Source organism: Copadichromis virginalis, linkage group LG19 (genome assembly GCF_057382275.1).
Source record: "Copadichromis virginalis isolate Kocher_CV1m ecotype Utaka linkage group LG19, C_Virginalis_male_GT1.1, whole genome shotgun sequence".
Lineage (NCBI taxonomy): Eukaryota > Metazoa > Chordata > Actinopteri > Cichliformes > Cichlidae > Copadichromis > Copadichromis virginalis.
This window is the reverse complement of record NC_140636.1, coordinates 22,532,093-22,554,927: the sequence shown is the minus strand read 5'-3', so window position 1 is coordinate 22,554,927 and position 22,835 is coordinate 22,532,093. Positions and strand designations below refer to the sequence as shown.

At 40.0% G+C, this 22,835-nt stretch overlaps 1 protein-coding gene across 2 annotated transcripts; it reads right to left on the bottom strand.

Moving 5' to 3' along the window:
- Positions 1-246: 246 nt before the first annotated feature.
- zfyve26 (zinc finger, FYVE domain containing 26) lies at positions 247-22,653 on the bottom strand. Of its 2 annotated transcripts, none has more exons than XM_085441014.1 (43): positions 22,525-22,653; positions 20,945-21,231; positions 20,771-20,846; positions 20,461-20,547; positions 20,214-20,363; positions 19,775-20,096; positions 18,319-18,443; positions 17,960-18,124; positions 17,749-17,837; positions 17,500-17,651; positions 17,180-17,386; positions 16,248-16,844; positions 15,919-16,083; positions 15,614-15,765; positions 14,854-15,097; positions 14,392-14,655; positions 14,173-14,292; positions 13,925-14,095; positions 13,558-13,791; positions 13,271-13,376; positions 12,211-13,055; positions 11,731-11,930; positions 11,352-11,456; positions 11,081-11,203; positions 10,495-10,671; positions 9,470-9,719; positions 9,092-9,187; positions 8,816-9,003; positions 8,416-8,552; positions 8,272-8,300; positions 7,956-8,098; positions 7,492-7,712; positions 6,610-6,757; positions 6,293-6,502; positions 5,137-5,352; positions 4,450-4,647; positions 3,905-3,985; positions 3,668-3,795; positions 3,357-3,516; positions 3,007-3,066; positions 2,547-2,729; positions 2,379-2,429; positions 247-2,117 (listed from the first exon to the last, which is right to left on the bottom strand). In XM_085441014.1, the coding sequence occupies exons 2-43, from the start codon at positions 21,133-21,135 to the stop codon at positions 1,914-1,916; spliced, it is 7,770 nt and encodes a 2,589-aa protein (XP_085297140.1). In that variant the 5' UTR covers positions 21,136-21,231; positions 22,525-22,653; the 3' UTR covers positions 247-1,913. The 2 variants fall into 2 exon arrangements, with proteins under 2 accessions (XP_085297140.1, XP_085297141.1); XM_085441015.1 differs by having other exon boundaries at positions 13,925-14,092.
- Between the last annotated feature and the right edge of the window lie 182 nt (positions 22,654-22,835).

Sequence of the window (22,835 nt, the reverse complement as noted above, 5' to 3'; positions counted from 1 at the left end):
AATTACTGAATGTTGTTCTAAATCATCTATTAAATATATTTGTTAAACGTTTGTTTTTACATGATTTTTAACAAATTTTGATGTTTGCCTCAGGAAACAGTGCATAATTCCAGGAAGGCTAAAACTAACAGTGGCTTTCATTATTTATTTATCTCACAATCTTCTTCTTTAATAATAGATTGATTGTTCAGTGAATAACCCAAACTCTAAAATGATGAAAATAGAAAAAGGCACAGCAGTACAGTGCAGTGTTACATATTTTATTTTATTTAATAAGGGATGGCAAAACAACTTACATTTTTGAACCATTAGTCCCTGCATCATTAAAGCAGTTACCATATTACATACCTTCAAATTTTTCAAAATATTTGATATTATTATTTATAAAGTGCGGCAGTGATGAGACAACAGTCAGAATTAGGGAGAATGAGAGTGGCTCTCAAGTCTAAATTGGCTTGACACACTCACAATAACAGGAAACTGGTTTTAGTCTTCTGACTAGTGCAGCAGAGCGAAGCAAGGCAAACAGACACCACAGTGTCAGATCTAAATGAAGACACACTTCACCACATCACCATGTAATCAGAACAGTTTCAAAGAACACATGAAAGGCAGCTTGAGCAATTTGGGTGATTGTCACATTATCCAACAAATTGCGTTTGTGGTGCTATAAGAACATCACAGTTGCTCTTTTTCTTTCTCCAGGTTGCAGATTTGTGAAATCAAAAGGGAAAAATGCATATCAAAAGAAATCTGGCAACAGTACAATCCCTTTTTCAAACATTGTTCAACTCATCTGTATATGTCAGTCTTTAGGAATTTAAATTGTTGAGACATCTGTCGTTCACATCTACCGTGAGAACGAAGCAAAAAGCATATTTTACAATCTGCCGCCCTCGGGATAATTATTACCAAAACACACATTAACAAACAAGAGACCTGAATTCTTGGAAACAAAGCAAACAAAATGCCCTCCAATATTTCAAAGTAATGTTATTATTATTATTTTTTTAATCAAAAAGAAACTTACACTAAAAGCTGGCCACAAAATGTGCTTCACATGTACAACACGTAAACATCTTCATTATGGTTACAAAAACAAGACAGTTTTGAAACATGTAACTTCTTGGCAGACGACACCTCATAAGTAAAAAGCTCACCTACACACAGATACCTACAGGTAATAAATTTGTCAGTGGCCTTCTAGTCAATATATTTCCCCTTTAGGCTGAGGTAGGAAACAAATATTAAACATATACAGATTTACTATGAATACGTTTATATATTTCAAGGGTGTAACTGTACCTATTAGCAACAGTTAGCAGTTCTGTTGTGTAATACCGGTTGAGCTCAAATGCAGTAACTTTTTCCCTCACAAATACTGTGCAGATGAACAAAAAAAGCCAGCAAAAATATTTCCAGAATGGAAATAAAGCACAGTGGTGATCCGTTTGTTTTGCAGTGGCATAAAGATCACTCAACCAAAGAGTGAAGCTGATATCAGGGTTTTAAAATAACCCAGTTCTTACACATTTTTCAGATCTGTTCCAGGTTTAACTTGCATTTCCTCCACATTGAGACTCCACTGTGCCATGCCAACTCAATAGCAACACACATTAGAGTGATAGTAAGGGTCTAGTACAATATTAATTAATTGATAATATAAATAATGTCCAACTAAATATGTAGTTTTAGTGTGAAGTACTGGTACATTTACACAAAATGCAATGCATCATCTAAAAGTGTATGCTGAAGTGTTAGCAGGGCAAATCTGGAGCCAAAAATCTAATAAGAGGATTCTTTAGTAAAATGGCAAATGTGATAAGCTCTGTAAGTTGAATGCTCTCATTTGTCCTTAATGGGGGCTTATCTGTGCGCTCTCTGTACAATCCCTTGTTATGTCCACTGTGCCTTTACCTGGTGCGCCCCTGACGCGGTTGAGATGACTTGTTGTGTTCAGCCAGCCACTGGCGGCAGATATTCTGCATTACTGAGTCCTGTGCTTCTTCAGCGGCCTGAAGGACATCCTGGACCAACGGGCCTGCCCGGCTTGTCTCCAGCTTCACTGCCAGCAGGTACGCCGGCCTTAGCTTACTGCACATCAGGAAGGCTTTGATCTGCAGAAAGACCAGCGATGAAATTAAAAGGGAGCTTCCCCAAAAATTATACTCACTTAGGTCCAAAGATGCTAATAAAGGTAAAAAAGCCAAATAACGACAAACTTCAGAGGAAAAAATAAAGCAATATCGACTGTAAGGAAATACAGAGGAATACAGTGAGGGTAGTTTTTTTTTTTTTTTTTTTAAAGCAGCCTCTGGCAAGAAAAGTAATTCCAGTGGAAGGCAAAGAAGGGTAAAACAAGGCAATTATTACTCTACCTTGCTTTCTGAGCTTTTTATCTCCAGAATGAGACTTTCCAGCTCCTTGGCCTAAACCATATCAAAGAGAATAGTCCTTAGGATGAGCGTTCAACACTGTGCCTGAAGTATAGTTAGTATAATGAATATCCCTATCACATGCATCCCCATAGCAATTCTGTCACTCACATCAGCTGGTCCCTTTTCTGCACAGGAGATGTAGTTGAGGATGAGGGCGTCACAGTCGTTTTTAGTGGCAGTGCCTGATTCGCCCACACATTTGAGCAGCTGCCGCACGGACGCGTACTGCTTGCGTCGGATGAGCCACTGTCCAGCTCGCACATAGACAGCCTGAGCCTCCAACTGGAAGTCCTGAAGGAGAGGGAGACAACATCTATATTTTCATCTTTTAACTGAGAAAAAGATCACATCAGTAACTTAATTCTTCATTTTGCTCAGTTTTTGCTCCTGCTGGCTGTCTACACCAAGATAATTAAATTAATTATTGTGCTATCTCAGCTCGACTGGTGCTTACTTCCAATACTTATGTTGGCAAAATATTTCAAAGACTTCTGCACACAAAAAAACTGCTGTGTTTGCAGTCTTGAATTTTGGCCAAAAGCAGTTCTGATCTCAGACATGAACATACCTGTATGACTCTGTAAGCAATGCCGAACCCTTCTTCTATGTTTTTTCCTCCAAGCATCACCTGCAAAAACACATAAAACACTGTCCTGATTTTATGTAACAACAATGTACAAATACATAACATACAAAACCAGTTCTAACAAAATATTTTGCATTATTTTTAGCTACATACATATTCATACACGCACATTAAGCGCCCTGTGGCAACTGTTGTACACATTTTTTTAAATTAAATATATAGTGCTTAATGAGTAACTTAAATATGCTAAATCGTGTTTTTTAGATTATCGATATCAGAAGATTATCACTTTATAAAATTCCAAAAAACCCCCAAAAAAACCGCAGCCTAACCTTGCAGGCAACTTCTACTTTCATAGGGCTTCCTCCAAAAAGCGTAGGCAATGAACTGGGTGAAGAGGGATTGGTCTGCGGGGCCTTGGAGGATGCCGCATTCTCACAGCGATGGAGAAAACGGGTTACCTCCAGCTGGAGCTCAATCGTATTCATGTGCCTAAAAGAAAAAAAAAAAAAAGAGACGAAGATCAAAAGCTTGAAGTAAACATAGTAATAATGAGGCATTTTAAATAAAGTTTTTTTTCCAAACCATTGGTAGTCAAAAGTAGATTTCTATTTCATTAATTGTCATAAAGCTCTTAAATAACCTGGACACATCACTGGATGACATCATCTTCCTGAAAGAATTGGGGTGTGACCGTCTCCTCCCAGAACCCCGACCTTGCTGCTCCTGCAAGTACGTCCTCAGGTGCTCTTTGGCTCTGACCAACCAACGCTGTGCAAAATAAAGTTCAAGTTCATCTTTCCCGTGTAAGAAGAGGAAATCAATTTAAAAAAAAAATATTTTCTTATTGCATAACTGTAGAGGAAAAAATAACAGATACCTGTTTTTCTCCCAGCTGTAGGTATGAACTGGCTCGATGTGTGAAGAATCGAATACAGGTCATGGCTGCACGCACGTGATCCTGTGCAGACAAACACAATTTTGAATCTTCCCCACCAAGAATCATGAGGACCTCAATTTGCAATCCTAAAGAATAAAATGCGTTTCGGCTTGTGGCCTTCATCAAGGTCACAAGCAGAAATAAAACTGTTCCTTTATTGACTGACCAACGCGTTTCGGCTTGTGACCTTCATCAGGGTCCTGATTAAGCCGAAAGAGAGATGGGCATGTAAACTGTTACTGGAATTGCAGGTCCATCAGTAAAAAACAGGAAACTTGACAATTATATAGTACTCAGCCTAATTACTAACCTGCTAGGATGACATTTTGAAACATTCACATTGAAATATAAAGGTTCCCCCCCCCCGCTTGGAATAATAAGTCAGTTAAGTCTCAGACCATCCACCTATCATTTCAGTCTAATTATTATTTTAGTAGTTTGTAAAAAATCCTAAAAATGAGCATGAAGAAAAAAAGTCCTCAAACCGTCATGAACTGCTGAAACTGGTAGAGAGAGTGATAGTATCCCCGTCGCTGAAGAAACTGGCAGGAAGCAATGAGGTACCGGCTGCATGTCTCCAGGCTGGGGTCCTGCTTTTCCAGTATTCCCTGGAGCTTGCTCAGATGGCCCCGTTCCAGACTGGGCTGCAACACACCCTCTAGAAATACTTCCTCTGGACACTCCTGATCCACAATACAGCAAAAAGAAAAAAGAAAAAAAAAAGACAAGCTTGGATAAAACTGATGCAATGACACATTCAGCAATAATTTCAGGCAAGTGAAGTCATGTACTACATGTGATGGTGCTTACTCAAGAAACAAAGTACTATTACTCAATGTACTTTGTTGACTGTAGACCAAATTGAAAACGAACCATTGCTAATAAATCAGTGTCACATAGACCTCATTGCCCACACATTATAGGTAACCTAACATCCTGCAGGATCTGAGATCTTGGCAACAGATGGGTATCAAAGAATACCCGAAGGAGAGTTAGATAATCTCCTGACCACACAAAAGCTGCATCACAAAAGAGGACTGAGATTTCTGTTTTTGGCTTGTACCTTGTGCTGTTCACTCCTTTGACTTCTCCAGTTAAATGAAAGTAACAATAGTTTAATATTGATCCAAACATGCAAAGGATATGGACACCTTTAATAATTTAGGCCTCACCCTTTTAAGAAGGTATGCCAGAGCCTCTGTTACATAATCATGACGCATATAGAAGCTGATCAGTCCCAGGTGAGTGCCGTATGTATTCAGGTAGTAGAGACATTCCTGGTGGAGAACACTGTTCTGCATCAGCCCCTCCGGTCGCTCCACAGGACTGACGTCACACAGAGAGTCCTCTAGCTCCCGCAGGGATGCCAACACGTCTTCACCATAAGACTGATATATAGAAGAATACAAACAACAACACAAAGGTTTATGCATTTATTGTGTATAAAAGCAGGTTAAAAAAAACCCAAAAAAACTTCTGTGTATTTGTAGTTTGTCCTGATTTAACAAAGATTTTTGTTGTGTTTTTGACTGAAAAGGAAAGGTGTTCCTGAACTGAGAAAACAGTTTCTTAGGATTACTCAACATTAACATAGGTCTGTCTTTACTTTCTTTTAGTCTGGATTCTAGATGCACTAGAATCCGACACGTGTAGTGCTTCACATGCCAGAACTTACTAGGTTCGTCTAGCATGCAAGAAATGTGCTAGATGCCTAAGGTGTTAGGTAGCACAGCTAGTCTAGTCTTTCTGTCTGAGGATAAACTCTGCCTGACACTGCTGTATGCTCTTAAAAATACATGTTGGTAAAATTATAGTTTATTGCATTATTTTAAAAAGTGAAAAAACTGGAAATTATCAGAAAATGTTTATGGCTATATTTTTTTAATGTTTTCAATTATTCTATTGCTACGTCAGACAGGCATTTGGTGTATCCTAATACATTTGTGCATGTGCTAGTGATCTTTTCAAATTCATTTAACAGGCAGGCACACATAGTAGTGTTTATCTTTGTGTGCAATACTGATTGCAAGAATGTAGCTGCTACTGTATACTTTCTTAACCATGACAGCTTCACAAAATGCCAGCACAAATTTTTTCTTGAACTTCAGCATTTGCATTCGTGTACAGTTTGACCTTTTAGATGCATGCAAAGCAATGCACTTATGTTAAAAATGTTAATATGGTTATATATCAAACTTTGAGAAGGAAGTGTTGTGCGATGACCTACTCTATTTGCAGACGGGAAGCATGTTACACATCTGCCCATTTCTTCCGTTTTTAATATGTTGTGGGCTGGAGGCTAGTGCCACCATGAAAGTAGCTACCTACCATAGCCAGAGAGGGCCGCACCATGGTTTCCAGGTGCTGGACAATCTCCTGTAATAATAAGGGACCCGAGTTGAGCTGGTTGCGGTCCACTGGAGGCTTCAGGCAGCGAGCAAATTTCTCCCGTGCCCCTGAAAGATTTCCTGCCTTCAGAGATGCCATTCCCCATGCCTGCCACACACCACCAGGGTCAAGACCACTCTTGGTTGACACCTAGCAACCAAACAAGAAGAGATGACAAATGCTTTGTGATTTAATTCTCTGCAATTTCTCTGTAATGTCTTTGAAATTAAACTTTAATTTGAAGAACAGCCTCTAACCTCCACAGCTAGCTGGTAGTGTTCTGCTTCTAGGAGCTGATTGCGGAGCCGTGTGACAGCGGAGGTCTCCAAAATGTCATCCAGAGAGGGAACATATTTGTAATTGGCTGTCACCAGAATTTTAAGCACAGCCACTTTACTGATGTAACTGTTGAAAAAGAGAATAAGAAGCACAGTCAGACACCTGCTTTCATAATATCTTGTATTAGTCTGGTGAAATAAAGGGCTATCCACTGAGTGCTGGTAACCGTAAACTACTTCAGCATACTTCCTGTGACCTCATCTGTCCTCATTTAATGACAGCGAATCATCTTAAATCCAAACAAATGTGCCTGTATTACTCAATATTTTCAGAGCAAACACAAGTCATTGGCCAGGTGTCTTTTATGATGCAAACAATAGCGCTATGGCAACTTATCTCACTGTTTTGAAATGGGTGATTAAAAGTATAAAAAGTATAAAAAAAAAGAAAAAAAGAAAAATGCACAGAGCACATGGACACATGTATACATATATAAATCACTTACTATGCTGTTATGTATCTGTGTGTTAATATGCTGTTCTGCATTAGCTGGTTGGTTTGTTAGCTGTATCAGCTCCATAGGTTTTATCATTTTCTCTGCATGTCTCTGGTTGAGCTGTGGTTATTCTGCCCACACACTCTCTAACCACTAGTCATGAGTTCTTTGTTTTCTGACTTTGCTGCATCTACTTTCGGTTCCTTATTAATGTGAAAGCTAACCTACATACATACATATACTCATCTACATTTTGCACAATATCTCACGCTCTTTCTCATCACCCTAATGATTGCACAGTGTACATAATAACATGCAATTCTCAACTGCTGGTTAATCTAACTTACACAGGGTTTCATCTTACCTGTCACATAAGGCGAGGTCATGGCTGCGGCCTACTTTAACAAACATCAACTTGGCACTGAACAACAGCCGCCGCATGATGTCAGTGAGCAGGCAGGCATCCACCTCTGGATTGGTCAGTTTACGAGACAAGGAGCGGCAGTGGCTGATGAGCTGATGACCACAGGCAGTTTGGTCACTATGTAGAGATAAAATGGCCACGCAGAGGTATGCACTGGGAGCCTACGTGTTTTAGGGAAAGAGCATTATTACTTTTAAAATACTGACTTGGTTAATTCCACTAACTGAAAGCTATTAAAGTAGGCAGAGACAGAAATCACACAAAATTGTCAGCTAAATTTAGGCACTAGTTCAATATAAAGCTTTTGCTCTTTAAAAACAAAGTTACCCTCAATAAGCTGCTAATGACTAACATGTAAAGGTAACCTGCGCACTGGGATGGATGGTGACTACACAAATCCAAACCTGTTCATAGTAGAACTCGTTCCGCAGATGCTGGTCCTGTGCAGGGTTTGTGCTGAGGAGAAACTGCCGATGGACCACTTCAGGCAGATGCAGCATCCCATCGAGGGGAAACTGCTCCGTGACCACAGGGCTACCATCCAATGCTAAAAAAGAAGAGAATACGTCATCATTATAGTCTACATTAATTGCGTATTTAAGAATGGCTGCATGTAAGTGGCTCTCCACCGTTTTAGCAAATTCAAAATGTTGTAAAACTCTAATATTGCAAAAACCCAAAAGAAAGCACCAAAACACAACATAAAATTATTTAATTTACCTTCAGCAGGTTCCCACTCATCATCAGTACTGCAAATAGAGACAAATTTATTTTTTAGTTATATTCAAACCCTTCTTTTCCCTTATTACTCGGTTTCCGTAATTCATATGCATTTGGAACTAGTAGCTCTGATAAATGTCTTACTCTGGGTGAAAGTAGGTGTAACACTGATCACAGACTCTGACTTCCTCTCCTGGACAACCGTCAACAGGCATCTTCTTTTCCGAACACGCATTACAAACAAGACGGCCACATCTCCGACAATGATGACGTCTGTTGAACTAAAACCAGAAAAGCAAAGGAAAAATCCCAGCTGAGCACACATGAAAACTGTATTTCTGTAATCTGTCGAGGAGATCCAACATTAACAGTCATGTTTTCTCCATAAAAATGTCATACAGAGGCCAATTATTCTTCACATCAAAGAAATGGAGAGTGAAATGGAAAAGGCAGGATGACCAAAAAAAAAAAAAAAAGAATAAATAAAATAATACACTTGAACTTGAGCAGGTAACTCTCTTTCATTGGTAACTACATCACTCACCATGGTGAATCTCTCACGCTTGCAAACCATGCACACATGCTGCTGGGTGTCTGGGACCCAATCTTTGCGGGCTGGGGGTTGATCTGGAGGCCTGAACTTTGCAGGTGAGTGACGTTTTTTCCCTGCTGAACCACGATCCTTCTCTCTGTCTGTGCTGCTTCCCGAGGCTGAGTGTGTAGGGGTACTGCCTGTAATTAAAAGAAACACTCACAATGATTAAAAAACAAAAAACTAAACTACAGCAATATCATCATTAAACATATCCAAATATCTCACATCTGGAGGGTGCTGGCGATTCAACTCGACTGGAAGAGAGCGAGCTGTCTTGAGCAGGACACTGTATTAGCGCTTCCTGAAGACTGATTACAGAATCTGGAACATAAAGTGTTATGTTTAGACACAACCTGTTGGTAAGGTGGATGGTTCTTTACCCATCTAACAAGTGAAATATTTATTACAGGAGTACATAACCAAGACAAGAATACATAAACTAGAACTGTATTTCTCCATCAATTCCACCGAGTCTCACAACAATTCAGTTTAGTTTTCAGCAGTTTATTAAACCTTTGCATTACAAACATTTAACTCAAGTGGCTGCCCATCTCTGATATGTTTGTCTACTTAGCAACCGTATGCTGTAAGATTAGCACTGACCAGATCGAGCCCTCTCTCTGGGGGCGCAGGAGAAGTCGAGAGCCTTGCCGGCGTAGTCTGCTAGAAGCGTATCAATGTCCTCAGCACTGAAGCCAGCCTCCTGGCCAACCAACAAGCTCCGCAGGGTCCGCACCGCCAGATCAGCCCAGTCTACCTTCAGATTCATCAACAGCTGCTCGAGCATGAGCAGTGGATCTGACAGCAAGGGGAAGTAGTCCTGCCTGGCAGCTGGAGGCAGAGTCAGCAACACCTGGAGGAGGATGTACATTTAATAAACCCAAAGATAGGAAGCAGCTCAATTGGAGAACAGTGCAGAACAACTTAAAAAGTGTAAAACTAAAATTTGGGGCCAGATTCATTCAAACCTGGCAATAGTAACATTACTGTGATTATTAATAAACAGGTTTAAAACATTTTCAGTGTTACGCAAAAAAAATTATTATTTATTTATTTAAAAAAAACACACACACACACACACACACACACACACACACACACCAATCACATGCAGACATCGACTGGTCATTTACAGAAAAAAATTCAGATTTGGAAAACAGGATCACGTTTTTAACTGGATTACTTTGTATTAGAGGAATATTCTCTACATATTAAGATATTTTTCTCATTAATTGAAAGAGCTTATGGTTTCCTGTGAATCTATTACAATTTTAGAAAAGTTGCAAAAGTATTTTCAACAAACGAAGGTTTACAGAAATACGCAGACTTGTGGAAGTCTCTATTGTAAGAAGGGAAATTTACAAACAGCTGAGGGGAAATTGCAATTGACACAAAGACAATGTTCAGTATTACAATCATTATTATTATTGTTTTCTGATTATGAATTACTTAAAAGATATTTTTGAAATTAAACAACACATCCAAAAGATGTTTTTTAGAAGATTTTACCCAAGTTATGATTGTTCAATGGTCATTATGCACCTCAAGTCTACTAATTACTAATCCTGTTTATCATTTATTTATCGTCTTTATGTTAACATACTAGTGCAAACTTCCCAATCACAAACCTTAGAGCCAAGATGAAGTGCGTGGATGTATCGGCGACGTGCAGGAGACACCTGCTTCTGGAAATGAAGGGTGAGGTAGTCTGCCAGGAAGTGGCATGCATCCAGTCCAGGGCGACGATCGAGGGCACGCTCACAAACATCTAGACCAGCTGCAAAATCTGAGAGCCCGTCGAGTAACTAAACAAACCAAGGGAGGGACAAAGGATATTAACACATAGTAATAGAGGAAAATGGTTTGAGAGGGTAAATGAGTTCTGAAAATGTTCTGAAATGTTAAAAAAAAAAAAAAAAAAAAAGTCTTCCAAGATCTTAGAAGACCTTAAAAAAAAAAAAAATCATATGCTTTCTCTACTTTATGTTACGTAGAAAAAAAAAATGCAAAGCTAATTAGTTGCAAAAGAAGAGACACAAGCATATGATGCTGATTTTAAGTTAGTATTACATAAAGAGTTTTCTGTGTTTGAACAGAGCTGAGTTATACCAGTTCAAGGATAGATTTAATGATACATGACCACACTCTAACAAATGTTTATACATCTCAAAATGGACTTCAATCTAAATTTCCAAGAAGTTGAACAATCTGGACCTGAAAAGCCTCATTTGTCTGTTCCTTTTCCAGTAGATGAAGCAAATGCTCAGTTTGCAGCTGCAGTCTCAGCTGATCTGATACAGGATACAGCTCTGTCCACTGTGCACAAAGATGAAATTCCTGCAAAACCATAAAAACCAATTATAATGATAAGAATATACATAAACAACTGCATACTATGGAGAATAAGGTCTGTGTTAAGTTTTGGTGATAGTAATTTCCTTTCTAATGTCCTGACAATAAATTGTTATAACTAAGCTGCACCTACCTTTGCCTCGAGTATCATAGATAACACCGACTCAGAGTTTGTCTTGGATTCATTTCTCAGCTCCTGCCAAGTGCCCCAGGGCAACGAAGGCTGTAGATTCAACATCTGTGACAAGGAAGAGGACCACAAACAGTTGGCAGGATAGAATGGAAAGTCAAATAAAGTGTCTGAGTGATATATTATATAATACATGTACACCATGCTGAACTCCATTAAGAATCGGAGTCACTAAACTACCAAATACTGATTTTCAAAGTTGCAGAAGCCTTCTATAAGAAAGTCTACAAGCACATGTCTAAACTGTATTTCTGCAACTACTTTGTTAGAATATAGATTTTTTTTCCCCAATAACAAAAAAAGTAACTAAATTCTGCACTACCTGGTGGTAAAGGTCCAGTTCTTTCTTCTTGAGCTCTAGATCTGTTTTCAATGAGGTCTCTGTGCTCGGGTCATTAAGGCAAAACTCGAGCAGCTCCAGGCAGGCAAACAGTGGCCACCGCTCCAGAGCCTGCAGGGCAACTCGGGCTCGCAGATTAGGATCCTGTACTCTGAACAGATGACCTATACCTTCATCTCCATCTGAGCAAAAACAACAAGCATTTTAGTTAAAGTTGAAACAAATGGTACATTAAATTAGTATATTTTTAATTTTAAGATTTTTATGCTACATGGTTGCGATTACTAAATTTGACCTCAAGTATTTAATAAAATGTTTTATTCTCTTCGTATTCTGTTGATGCATAAAAATCTAACTTTCCAAGAGGCATCACTGGTAACTTAAAATGTTTAGTTTTGTGTGAGCAATAGTCACAAACTTTCTCTACAAATATAATAAAAAATGAGAAAATTTGTTCCTTACCTTCTAAAGCAGCACATGCAAGCAAGCGGTCTCTTAGCGCCCCCTCCTGGCTGCAACTCTGCCCATAGAGCTCCAGCAGACTGAGGGCTCGGCTCAGGTCTCTGGAGGCAAGAGCCTTCTGGAAGGCGTCAGCAGCAACACCCTGAGCAGCAAGTTCTTGCGGCCCAGACAGCAGGAGACTGATGAGTGGTTTCCCGCAGACAACTGCCCCAAATCCAACGGAGCTTTCCTTATTCTCGCTTAATGACATGCCCAGCACTGGTTCAGCCATGGTGTGAAGGTAAGCCTGGAGAATAGGGAACTCCCTCAGGAGGTTATCAGCTTCACGAGAAATCTGCTCACCATCTAAGACAACTTCTTTACGTCCGCTGCGGAAATATCCAGACCATCCAGAAGATTGTGTCCTAGCAGTTTCTCCTTTACAGGCACTTAAACATGTCAGTGTGGCCAGTAAAGGGGAGCGAGACTTAAGGAAAGACAGAGCCGATTGTGTGAGGAGAAAAGAATTCAAGGAGGAAGAAGAAGAGGATGATGAAGACGAGGGTGGAGATGTGGAGAGGTGTGTGGGTGTAGAAGAATGATCCTCCACTGAGGCGTCAGACTCGGAGCTCACATCAGACTGAGACTCAGCAAGTCCCAGGATTGTCATGTGATCCTGAGCATGGCATTGGAGTAGGTTAGACAATGCAGCAACACCAAACACACCATCTTCTTTCTTGCCCTCATCTGACTCTTTTCCATCATCTGGACAGGAGATCCACAGAGGAAGAGCCTCACAGCATCGCTGAACAATCACTTTTTGGATGCTCAGTCGCAGCCCTTCCTGTTCCAGCAAGGACAGTACTCTGGAAACATAACAGGGTATAAAAGGTCAGCATGTTGCTCCTAATAAAAAAAAAAAAAAAAAAAAAAATCTATCTATCTATCTACATACATACACATATATACACACATATACATATATACACACACATACATATATACACACACACACACACACACACATACATACACACGTGTATGTGTGTATATAGTGATGGGGAATAACCACTATACATACTTGTCAGGAGAAACTTGTCGGTCAAAGAGCAGGTGAGAGAGAAGTTGAAATGGGGCTTGAAGCAACACTAGCAGTGGGTTCCCAAGCTTCACTTCAGTGTTCTGGTCTATTAGAAACAGCAAGAGATGCAAATCAGAGCAAGACCAGGGAGTTGAAGAGAAACACTCTACTTTCACAATTTAGACAGGACTTAAAAGCTGTAAACATCACTCTAAGAATCAGAGATAACAGGTGGTGGAAGTAGGTATCAAGTAGTTATGACTGAAATGTAAAAGTCTTCATTTTACCTTCTGAACTGAGGCTACGCACTAACACAGATGCTAGTGTGTTGATGTAGTCAAAGAAACTGCGCACATAATCTGGTCTGCTAAGGTCTCTATCTGGCTCAAAGGGACAGAGGCTGTCAAGAGAACGAAGTAGCTGCTTCATGCTGGAGCGCACCGGATGAACATCTAGTTCTGACTGCTTCAGACTGGCCTGCTCCACCAGAAGTGCCAGTAGAGCGCTCCCCACACTGCCCTCTATTATAAGTTAAAATGAGAAAACAAAAAACAGGAGAATACTCGTTTAGCTTTTTAAAAATAGAGGGGGTTTTAAGTTAAATATTTAAATTAAACTGTTTGATCAAATGTAGCATATGTTAACTGTGCCAACCTGTGCCATCTGTAGCAGCACTCAGATTGTGCAAAGTGTTTTCCAAATGCTGCACCAGACTAAGCCGAGCAGAAATAAATTCTTCACTCAGTGTTGGATAGCAACAGAGCAGTACTTCCTGGATGCAGCAACCAAATGGGCTGGCAAACACCTGGTCTTCCCCAACAGCTTCTACGAAGAAGAGTGAATCAGTAACAAAGACACTATTCTGCAAACTCAATTCATTCAGTTAACTCAAGTGTATTCACCTGTTTTTATAGAACTTTTACTGGTGGTTGAATGATTTAGGATTTTGTTGATCTGTTGTAATACCATGGGAAATCCACAGATCCCCTCAGAATGAGGCACTTTAAGGTCAACTATTACTCCTGGGAAAGCAGACAGGGATAAACACAAGACACCATTTGCTCTCGTTCCCATCACCATGTCAAAATTAATTCTTCCAGATAGAAATTTGGGCTTCATACCTCGACCCTCCAGGCTGCTGTTGAGTCTGCGTTCAGCTGTGTCCAGCAGCTGTCGAGACGTCTTCCAGAACTGACAGTGGCAACACGCCAGGTCAAAAGCAGCCATGGCTGCTGGACTGAGCTCCTCCAGCAATGTGTAAAGAAGGCCAGAGGCATCTGATGAGCACTGACTTAGCCAGTAGCCTTCCTCCAGTGAGGGCAGTTTGTGAGCATGGGTGCTGAGGAGACGGTCTGCTATGTCTGAGATGGAGTAGAAAGCCACTCCTGAAGAAAAACATATGCATGTGTCAGTTGTCATGGTGCACAGATGCCTGTAAGTCTTTGTTGTGCTTTGCTATACTAATCTCTTCTAAAACCAATATAAAAAGAGGCCAGACTACTGCAAACAGGTATACCAAGTTAAAATGCACACTCGAACTGAAAAGCAAAATGGGGAGAAAACTTTAGAACAAAAAGTCAAACCTGCAGCAGCAGCACTTCCAATGGCCTGCAGTGTCGATCGGCCACTACTGCCCAGCCGACTCCTCCCTGTCCCTGACCCAGCTGCTGTCCCCAAGCCCTCTGATGAGGATGAGGATGAAGACATGGATTGACTCTCCATCTTTTGCTCCACCTGTGCCAACTCCACCAGGACTTCTTTGTAGCGCTCCATGAACACCAGCTCGCCACAACAGGCAGACGCTTCCAGATCAAAAACCACAGACACCTGTCAAGAAGCAAATGTTGTTAACTGGATGGAAAAAACTCTGACAATACTTACAAACGTCGCCAGTGATCAAAAATCAGGTTAATCAAAAAAGTTATTAACTGTAGTTCTGGTAAAGTGTAAACATGGCTAATGACCAACACAAAAGTGAACTTCTAATGTGTTATAAATGATGCTTGTAATCATATAATTAGTATGAGTGAGGTTGGATTTAATAATAGTATAATGTCAATAATTTGAAGTGAGATAACTGCTCTAACAATAAAAAAAAATGGTAAATGGCCTGTATTTATATAGCGCCTTTTCTAGTCCCTAAGGACCCCAAAGCGCTTTACATATCCAGTCATCCACCCATTCACACACACATTCACACACTGGTGATGGCAAGCTACATTGTAGCCACAGCCACCCTGGGGCGCACTGACAGAGGTGCCCCAGGGTAAAGAGGAAAATGATTTTTTTTTAGCTTTGTTAAAACAAATAAGCAGACAGTTGCATTCAAATTTTATTAGAGACCTGATGAGCTTCCATGAAGTTTCCTCGTCGGATGCAGGACATCAGCAGAGACTCTGGAGGGGACAACATGGCAGGAACCAGCCAACTGTGGGGACCTCCACATGGACAAAACTCCAATTCCACAGAGCCTGTTGTCATTCCTCCTCCACCATCTCACAAAATATTAATAAATGATAATAAATCAACAACAACATAAAAATGACTTTGAAGACAAAGGCAGACAAACAAAAATACATTTCTCCTACAGCTTTAAGACTTTAAGGATTATTTACATATGTAAAGAAGAGCCAGATATTTTTCCTTACCTGATGTGCTTGTGCTGACCTCTCCATTGTGTTTTTCTGTGGAGGAGTGTCTCTCTATGGTATGCCTTCCTGGTTTCCTTCGCCTCCTCAGGCTCGAGCTCTTGCGGGGTCCCAGAGGAGTGACAGTGCAGCCTACTGTTGAAGTTGTAAGAGGACTTTCTGAACCTGCGGTTAAAACAATGTAACGTCAAAGCTCCAAGAATTTATGATGAATAATTACCTAAGTATTAACATAGTCATATGTACTGGGTACAGTACATATGTCAGTTCCCAGTCAAACATGTTATTTAAACATACAGAAGAATAAAGAAAATAAATTGCTAGCTCACCATTTCCAGTGCTCTGGTTGCTGGTAATAATCTGCAGCCTCCACTGAGCCTCTGCAGTGCGTTTGGTCAACCTTTGCAAGCGTGACCCAAATGACTCAGCAGTCACCGAGCAGCCCAAAGTTGCTGCTGCCTCTGCTTCTCGAGGCAATGCTCTTCCTTCCTCCTGTCCATCCTGCTGACCCACCACACACATTCCCTCCAGTCCTTCCTTCAACAGCTTTAAAAACCCCTCCATGCCAGTCACATCAACCAGAAACCCCTTGCAGCCCTGGATAAAGTGTCCGAGGTCCAGGTGACTAGAGTCTGCTGTTGGACTTGAACATAGCTTTTGATTCCCCTTTTTTCTCTCCTCAGTGTTATCCATCTGTCCTTTGTTTTCTGAATCTGTATTTTTGTTTCCTGTATTTGGAAAGCAAGTGTCATTCCCTACATTCTGATTTGAGTTTGCATCTTTTTGACTCTGCTGAACAAAGTCACTGGTGGACAGAAAGAGGAGAGAAAAGATATTTTCCAGGAGCTCCAAGCGGAACATCGCCGGCACTGCTTCCAGATAGAGCTGACACTCAGACAGGTAGTGTTGAAACACCAAATGGCAATCTGAAAAACAACACAACCAAAAAAAGTGAAAACATTAGTAAACGATAAACAACCTTGATGGCTTTAATACGTAGGAGTGGAAGTCCTTGTTCTGGGTCCCAGCTTGACCTTTAATGCAATTTCCTGGTCTTTCCCTGTGCTTCCTGTCTATATTTCTGTACTTCTAGAAGAAATTTGCCATTAAAACTTGGTTTGTAAACTGTAATGTGACTGATGCAGAAAAAATGTGTACGTTTTTGCCAAAAGACTGTAATGAGAAAACAAGAGAGAAGACTTTTCTATCATCTATTATCAAAGTAAAGCTTCACTTTATAAAAGAAAGACGGCCTTGTTACCTTCAGAGGAAGCTGAGGTTTTATTTTGGTCCTTTTCTGCATCAGAGGACTGGTACTGTTGCATGGGATCACACTTGGTGCAGTTTGAGTATTTATGTGCATTTACACAGAGTGCATAGATGGCATACTTCATGGCACAGAACCCCTGGAACAAAACTATGTTTCTTTGTACAACAGGGCTGAGAGTGCCAACTGCCCCAGCACCCTCTGCAAGAAACACACAAATAAAAGAACCACAGACACCTTTAAATGTAAATACTATGCAGCATCAAATTCATTATTTTTTACTCATTTGAACAAACAAAATGCATAACGCAAACCTGCTTCTGGTAAATTTGGCAGTTGCTGTAATAGATCTAATATCCTGCGTTCTTCAAACTGAGCCAAAGGAGTCAGAGAATGCAGGATATAGAGGGATGAGTGGTTGTCCAGAGTGTGAAGCTTTGCCAACAATGCCTCCATGGAAATCCCTCTAGAGACACAAAACACAAATATATTAAAAGCTAAAGAGTAACTAGTTAAAAATGAAATGACAGCAAGACTTCAATCTAGAGAAAGCCAGTGCTTACGGATTGTTATTTTTACACCATTCAAGTATTCCAAGCTGAGTTGACAAAAGATTAGAAAACTCTTGTAGAACTGAATCATTGGCTGCTGCCTGAAAAGGTGAAAACAGAGTATCAGTAAAGCACTACCGCCAAATATTAAAAAGATGGAAAATGTCTTTAGAGGTTGAGGTGCATGTAGATGTGTGGAGAGCTAAATGATTCTGGCTGTGACCTGTTCTTTGTGAAGGATGCTGAGCAGCTTTTGAGCCGAGCTCAGACTGCGACACTGTGTCCATCCCAGCAGCAGCAGCAGACGGGACAAGGGCTGGAACTCCAGCTGCAGCAAGTTTTTCAGCTGACTGAATTCCTCGTGTTTAATCAGGTCAAGTGCAGTAACCTACAGGAAGAACCCAGCTTTATTACATTACTCGATTTTATCTCATGCTGTTGGTTTACTAGACCATCAACATACAGTATGCATTATAAAAATAATACCACCGAAGCAACACTCTGTGCACTTTTTATTACATCTTGGAGGAATTTATATCTGGTTACTAAACTAGTATTACCAGTTTCCAGTTATTTACGTACCAAGACTTGCTCCAGGAAGTGCTTTCCACTACTAAGGCACTCAAAGTAGATGGTCTTCCAAATGGATGGACGATCTTTGTGGCAACATAAACTGATGGTAAGTTGCTCTGCTTCAGGCAGCTCAACTAACAGGGGAATATAAAAATAGCAATTGAATTCATAACAGAATGAAAATGAATTTTTTTAAAGCAAACCATAAAAAATAAAAATAAAAGAAATCCACACAACCCTGACTTTTACAGAATTTAGTAAAATGTTTTTGATTAGATTTAGTGGGTTAAAATACAGCTAATGCACAAGACAAAAACAATTAAAAACAAAACAACAACCCTATTTTAAGTAATAATAAAATCTAAATCACAATAGTCAAAACAGAAACCAACAAAAACAAAAGAAAAAGAAAAGAGGAAATCTTCTTCAGAGCCAGTTAAATCTGCCACAGCTTTACACCCACAGATGCAGAAGTGTAACTGAAAGAGGAAAGAGGTGATGCTAGCATTTCTCTTTGAGCACAATAAAGCAGAGGATGTCTGGTTTTTAAACTATAAATATATCATCAGTATCAAAACTATAAAAAAATTAAATAAATGTCAAAGTACCACAAAAACAGCTCATGGGGGAACTGACTTACAGGAACATGTGCTTGTACTTCAAAGCAATTTGTCAAACTAACCAACAAGGAAACTGCTTAAAGTAATCACATATTCTAGCTAAAACCAGTAGTTTTTTTTGGATTGCATTGGCCATCATACTGATCCTAAGGATCAAGCTAGAATACGTCTTAATGCATGCTCAATATAAACCCTTAGTGATCCTCTATGTATCAGGAGTATCGAAACAGTTGAGACGCATTTTTTCTAAACACTGTCTCCATGGCTTTTAAACCCCCAAAACACGCTGCGCCAAAAAAAAAAAAAAAAAAAAAAAAAAAAAAAGGTCCACCCCAAGGATCGGGTCCCCCAACACAGAGTAATACAGTGCCCGCTGTTAAGTGCCAGAAGGATTGCCATGATTTATACAGTGGGGAAACCAAACAACCTCTGGCGAAGCAGATGGCACAACACGGAAGAGCTAACTCATCAGGCCAGGACTCCACGGTCTATTTACACTTAGAGGCCAGTGGTTTCTTTTTCAATGATGAGGATGCTCACATCCTGGACAGGGAGGAACGCTGGTTAGAGCGGGGAGTCAAGGAGGCCATTTACAAGAAAAGGGAAAGGCCACCTCTGAATCGAGGAGGAAGCCTAAGGATACATATTTCGCCTTACATCAGTGGTTGTTGATTAATGGTCATGACAATTTGCATACTAATGATTAAGAAACTGACCTCACAGCCCATTGTTCTTTCAGTGGGCTAGTTTCAGTTATTGTGCAAATGTACTGTTTGTAAGATTGGGGAAAGCTGGAGGACATGGAATGGTTGGCAGAATAATGTAAATTTCCTTAAACGGACTACCTTGTGTGTGAGGTGAGCTCCTCAGCAGATGATCTCTCTGCAGCCTGAGAGCAGTAGAGCAGTATGTCGAGACAAGTGCGTCACATTGAGGGCGAAGCAAGGAGCTGAGGATCCTCTCCTCTTTCAGGGGGCCCACTCTGGCTGCCCACAGTGCTTCACAAAGTGCCTCCAACTGCCCATCGCTTCTACGGGAGCTCCATGGCATCACAGCCAACACAGCGTATATCTCCTCCACCCACTCCTCCACATTCTCTGGCCTTCTCAGTTTCCTTATCAAGTGCTGGATGAATGCATTCTGCAGAGTATGGTCCTCTGTGCATGCCTGGTCAATGGATGAAATTAGGAAAACCAAAATATTTTTTTTAAAGATATGATAATTGCACTGATACATTTTTCAGGTACTTTTACTCATACATGGTAACAATATATTTGACTTTACCTGTAAGAAATGTGCTAAAGATTGAGCGAGTCTTTGCTTTTTTTTTTCCAACAGAGTTAACAAACAAGACTCAACAGTAGCAGCAGTTGTTCTTGAACTCTCCACCACCTTTTGCTCAGACTGTTTATCCAAGAAAGCATGTTGCAATTCCTACAGAAAGATTGTGGTCATATAATTACAGAATAGCAAAAAGTCTTTATTGTCAAATGTAAGCTCGACTCTAGTTGGCAATAAAAAGCAAATTAACCTTGAGAACAGTCTCGGGTATGCCCTCTGACCCCAGTTCCTCCAGAAGTAACAAAAACTCCAGCTCTCTTCTGACATTAGGAGAAACCTAAAGTTAAAGAAAAAGTTTTATATAGGTGTTTTTTCTGCTCTCATACTGTTCAGCTGTGATGTTTTAAATGCCTTTTCACATTATTTACACAACAAAATATTATCTCTTTTTTTGCAAGAGCAAAAAATTTATTTTTTAATGTTCAATATTAGTTAAAATAAAATAATAACACAACAGAAATTTAATTTTTTTTCACTTTTATTATATCTGTGACAGTTACCTGTTCTTCTGTCCATTTCTCCAAGACCTGCAGCCAAAACCAAGCCAGTCTATGTGGACTCCCTACTGACTCCCATCTACAAAAAACATTATTGGCACTCAATCATTTAAAGAAGCTCAAATACAAAATGTCTTCATAGCCTTTATTTCTTATTATAGTTTACTTCTGACTCACTTTAAGCTGTAAGGATGGCTGACAATAGCCTTGATCATGTCCCGTAAATTTTCGGAAAGTCCTCCCTCAGAGTTAACCAGCTGTGGTACACATGCCCTTGCCAGCTCCCACTCTCCATGCTGCAGGCACCTCTTGAAGTACTCAAACAGATCCTGAAGCGATGTCTCGGCTTCACAGCCAAAGGGATGCATGGTCACTTTCCCAGTGACGCTTTCTGCTCAGCAGTCACACCTGAAGACCCAACCTCACTACCAGGTAGCCAAGGAGCACCCTTGAGCTTTCTTTACCTGAAACACACAATGATATTTATTTAGGTTTTTCATGAATATTAATAGTAACAGACTATTTGTTACATTAGTCCAAAAACCCACATCGACTGTTCTCTTTTAAAACAGCTGCAAAAGCATTGGGACAACACTTCTGTATTTCTTCATATTTTGCTCCCAAGGAGGCAGAATTTCTTGTCATTTTTAACGTGGTCTTGAGGAATAGTTCACCACATTTTTGAAGGTTTTCTTGTGTTTTTTTCTTTGGCTGCCTTTTCAGTCCAGTCTTTGTACCTGAATATTTTTACAAGAATGTTTCAGTGTTTGTTTGGTTATAAAGCCACTTCACAAAAGTGGCGGTCAAGAAGCCTTAAGGAAGTGAAACAGAGAGAAAAGGCTGAGGTATGCCAAATTACACATGGACTGGACTGAAAGTGAGTGGCATCAGGTCTGGTGGAGTGATGAATCCAAATGTGATATTTCTGTTTTAAAATGTGTAATACTACAGAAAAGGCCTGGGGGGAGTTACAAAAGTGAGTAGCTACAGCCATCTGTAAAACACGCTGCAGCTGCTAGAAAGCCAGTGGTTAATTCAGTTAATGCAAAGCCATTATTAATGCAGAAAAGTATCATTAGATTTTGAGCCACCATACCATCTGATAAGCAGCAGCTTCATTTTTCAGCATCACAATGATCCCAAACACACTGATAACGCACTCGAATGCAGAAAAAGCACACCAGAAAAAACAGACCTTGGAAGACCTGCCTTAAGCCCGGAATTTATACATTTTACATACATTTTAAACGGTATGAAAGAAGAAGTTAAAACTGTACCGACCCTTTTACATAGAAGATCATGAATGGCAGAACACAAGCAAGAGATAAAAAGAAAGTTTGTTGTGGGTCTCGAAATAAGTCTTAAACATTTATGGGGCGCTTACACGTTTAATTTCAATAGTAGTCTACTTATCACATTATTACCTAAAGTGAATTTATATGTTCTTCACTGACTCAACCCAAAAGCAGAATTTATACCAAATGTATGAAAAGCTACAAACTGTAATTAATTAAGCTGTACATCTTATTCGCTGTAGAGAGTGAAATGCTTCCCGTCCAAAGTGAAAACGATAACTTCGCTTTACAAAACGGTTTTCTTCTTTGACAGTTATCCCACTAGTTAGCATTAGCTTTTGTTAGAAATCAATGTGATTGGATGTAGCTTAAAAATGTCGGATAACTTCCGTAACAGTTGGCAGGGCCGTATCGTTGCACTCACATTAATTATTGAGAAATAAATTCAGAAAAGTTACTTACTCATTTCTTTGAGCCGTTTTTTGTTCAAACTGGGTGCAAGTTACTCCTACCTACGACTTTCTCTCGGCCTGTTATGCTAGCTGCATACAGGCTGCATAACGAGAGTCATGTGATCAAATCAGCTGACTCTCCTACTCCGGTTGGGCAAAGGTTGGTTCGAAGAGGGCGTTACGGATTGTTTTGGGGTTTTTTTTTAAATTGATGCCTTAAAATGCAGTCGGAAATACTGGCACTTAAAAAAAGGCTACTTAAAAAAGGGCGGGGGTTGTCATAGGGGAGGTATTTGACTTGGAATAATATTTCTAAACCAA

What these genes read in the sequence shown, in the direction of transcription:
- zfyve26 (XM_085441014.1), bottom strand. Translation starts at nt 21,135, where the DNA reads ATGCATCCCTTTGGCTGTGAAGCCGAGACATCGCTTCAGGATCTGTTT. An exon ending in AGCGTGAGAGATTCACCATG is followed by an intron (nt 8,553 to 8,815) that starts GTGAGTGATGTA and finishes TTCTGGTTTTAG; the next exon opens with TTCAACAGACGTCATCATTG. An exon ending in TCATCCAGTGATGTGTCCAG is followed by an intron (nt 3,517 to 3,667) that starts GTTATTTAAGAG and finishes TTTTTCTTTTAG; the next exon opens with GCACATGAATACGATTGAGC.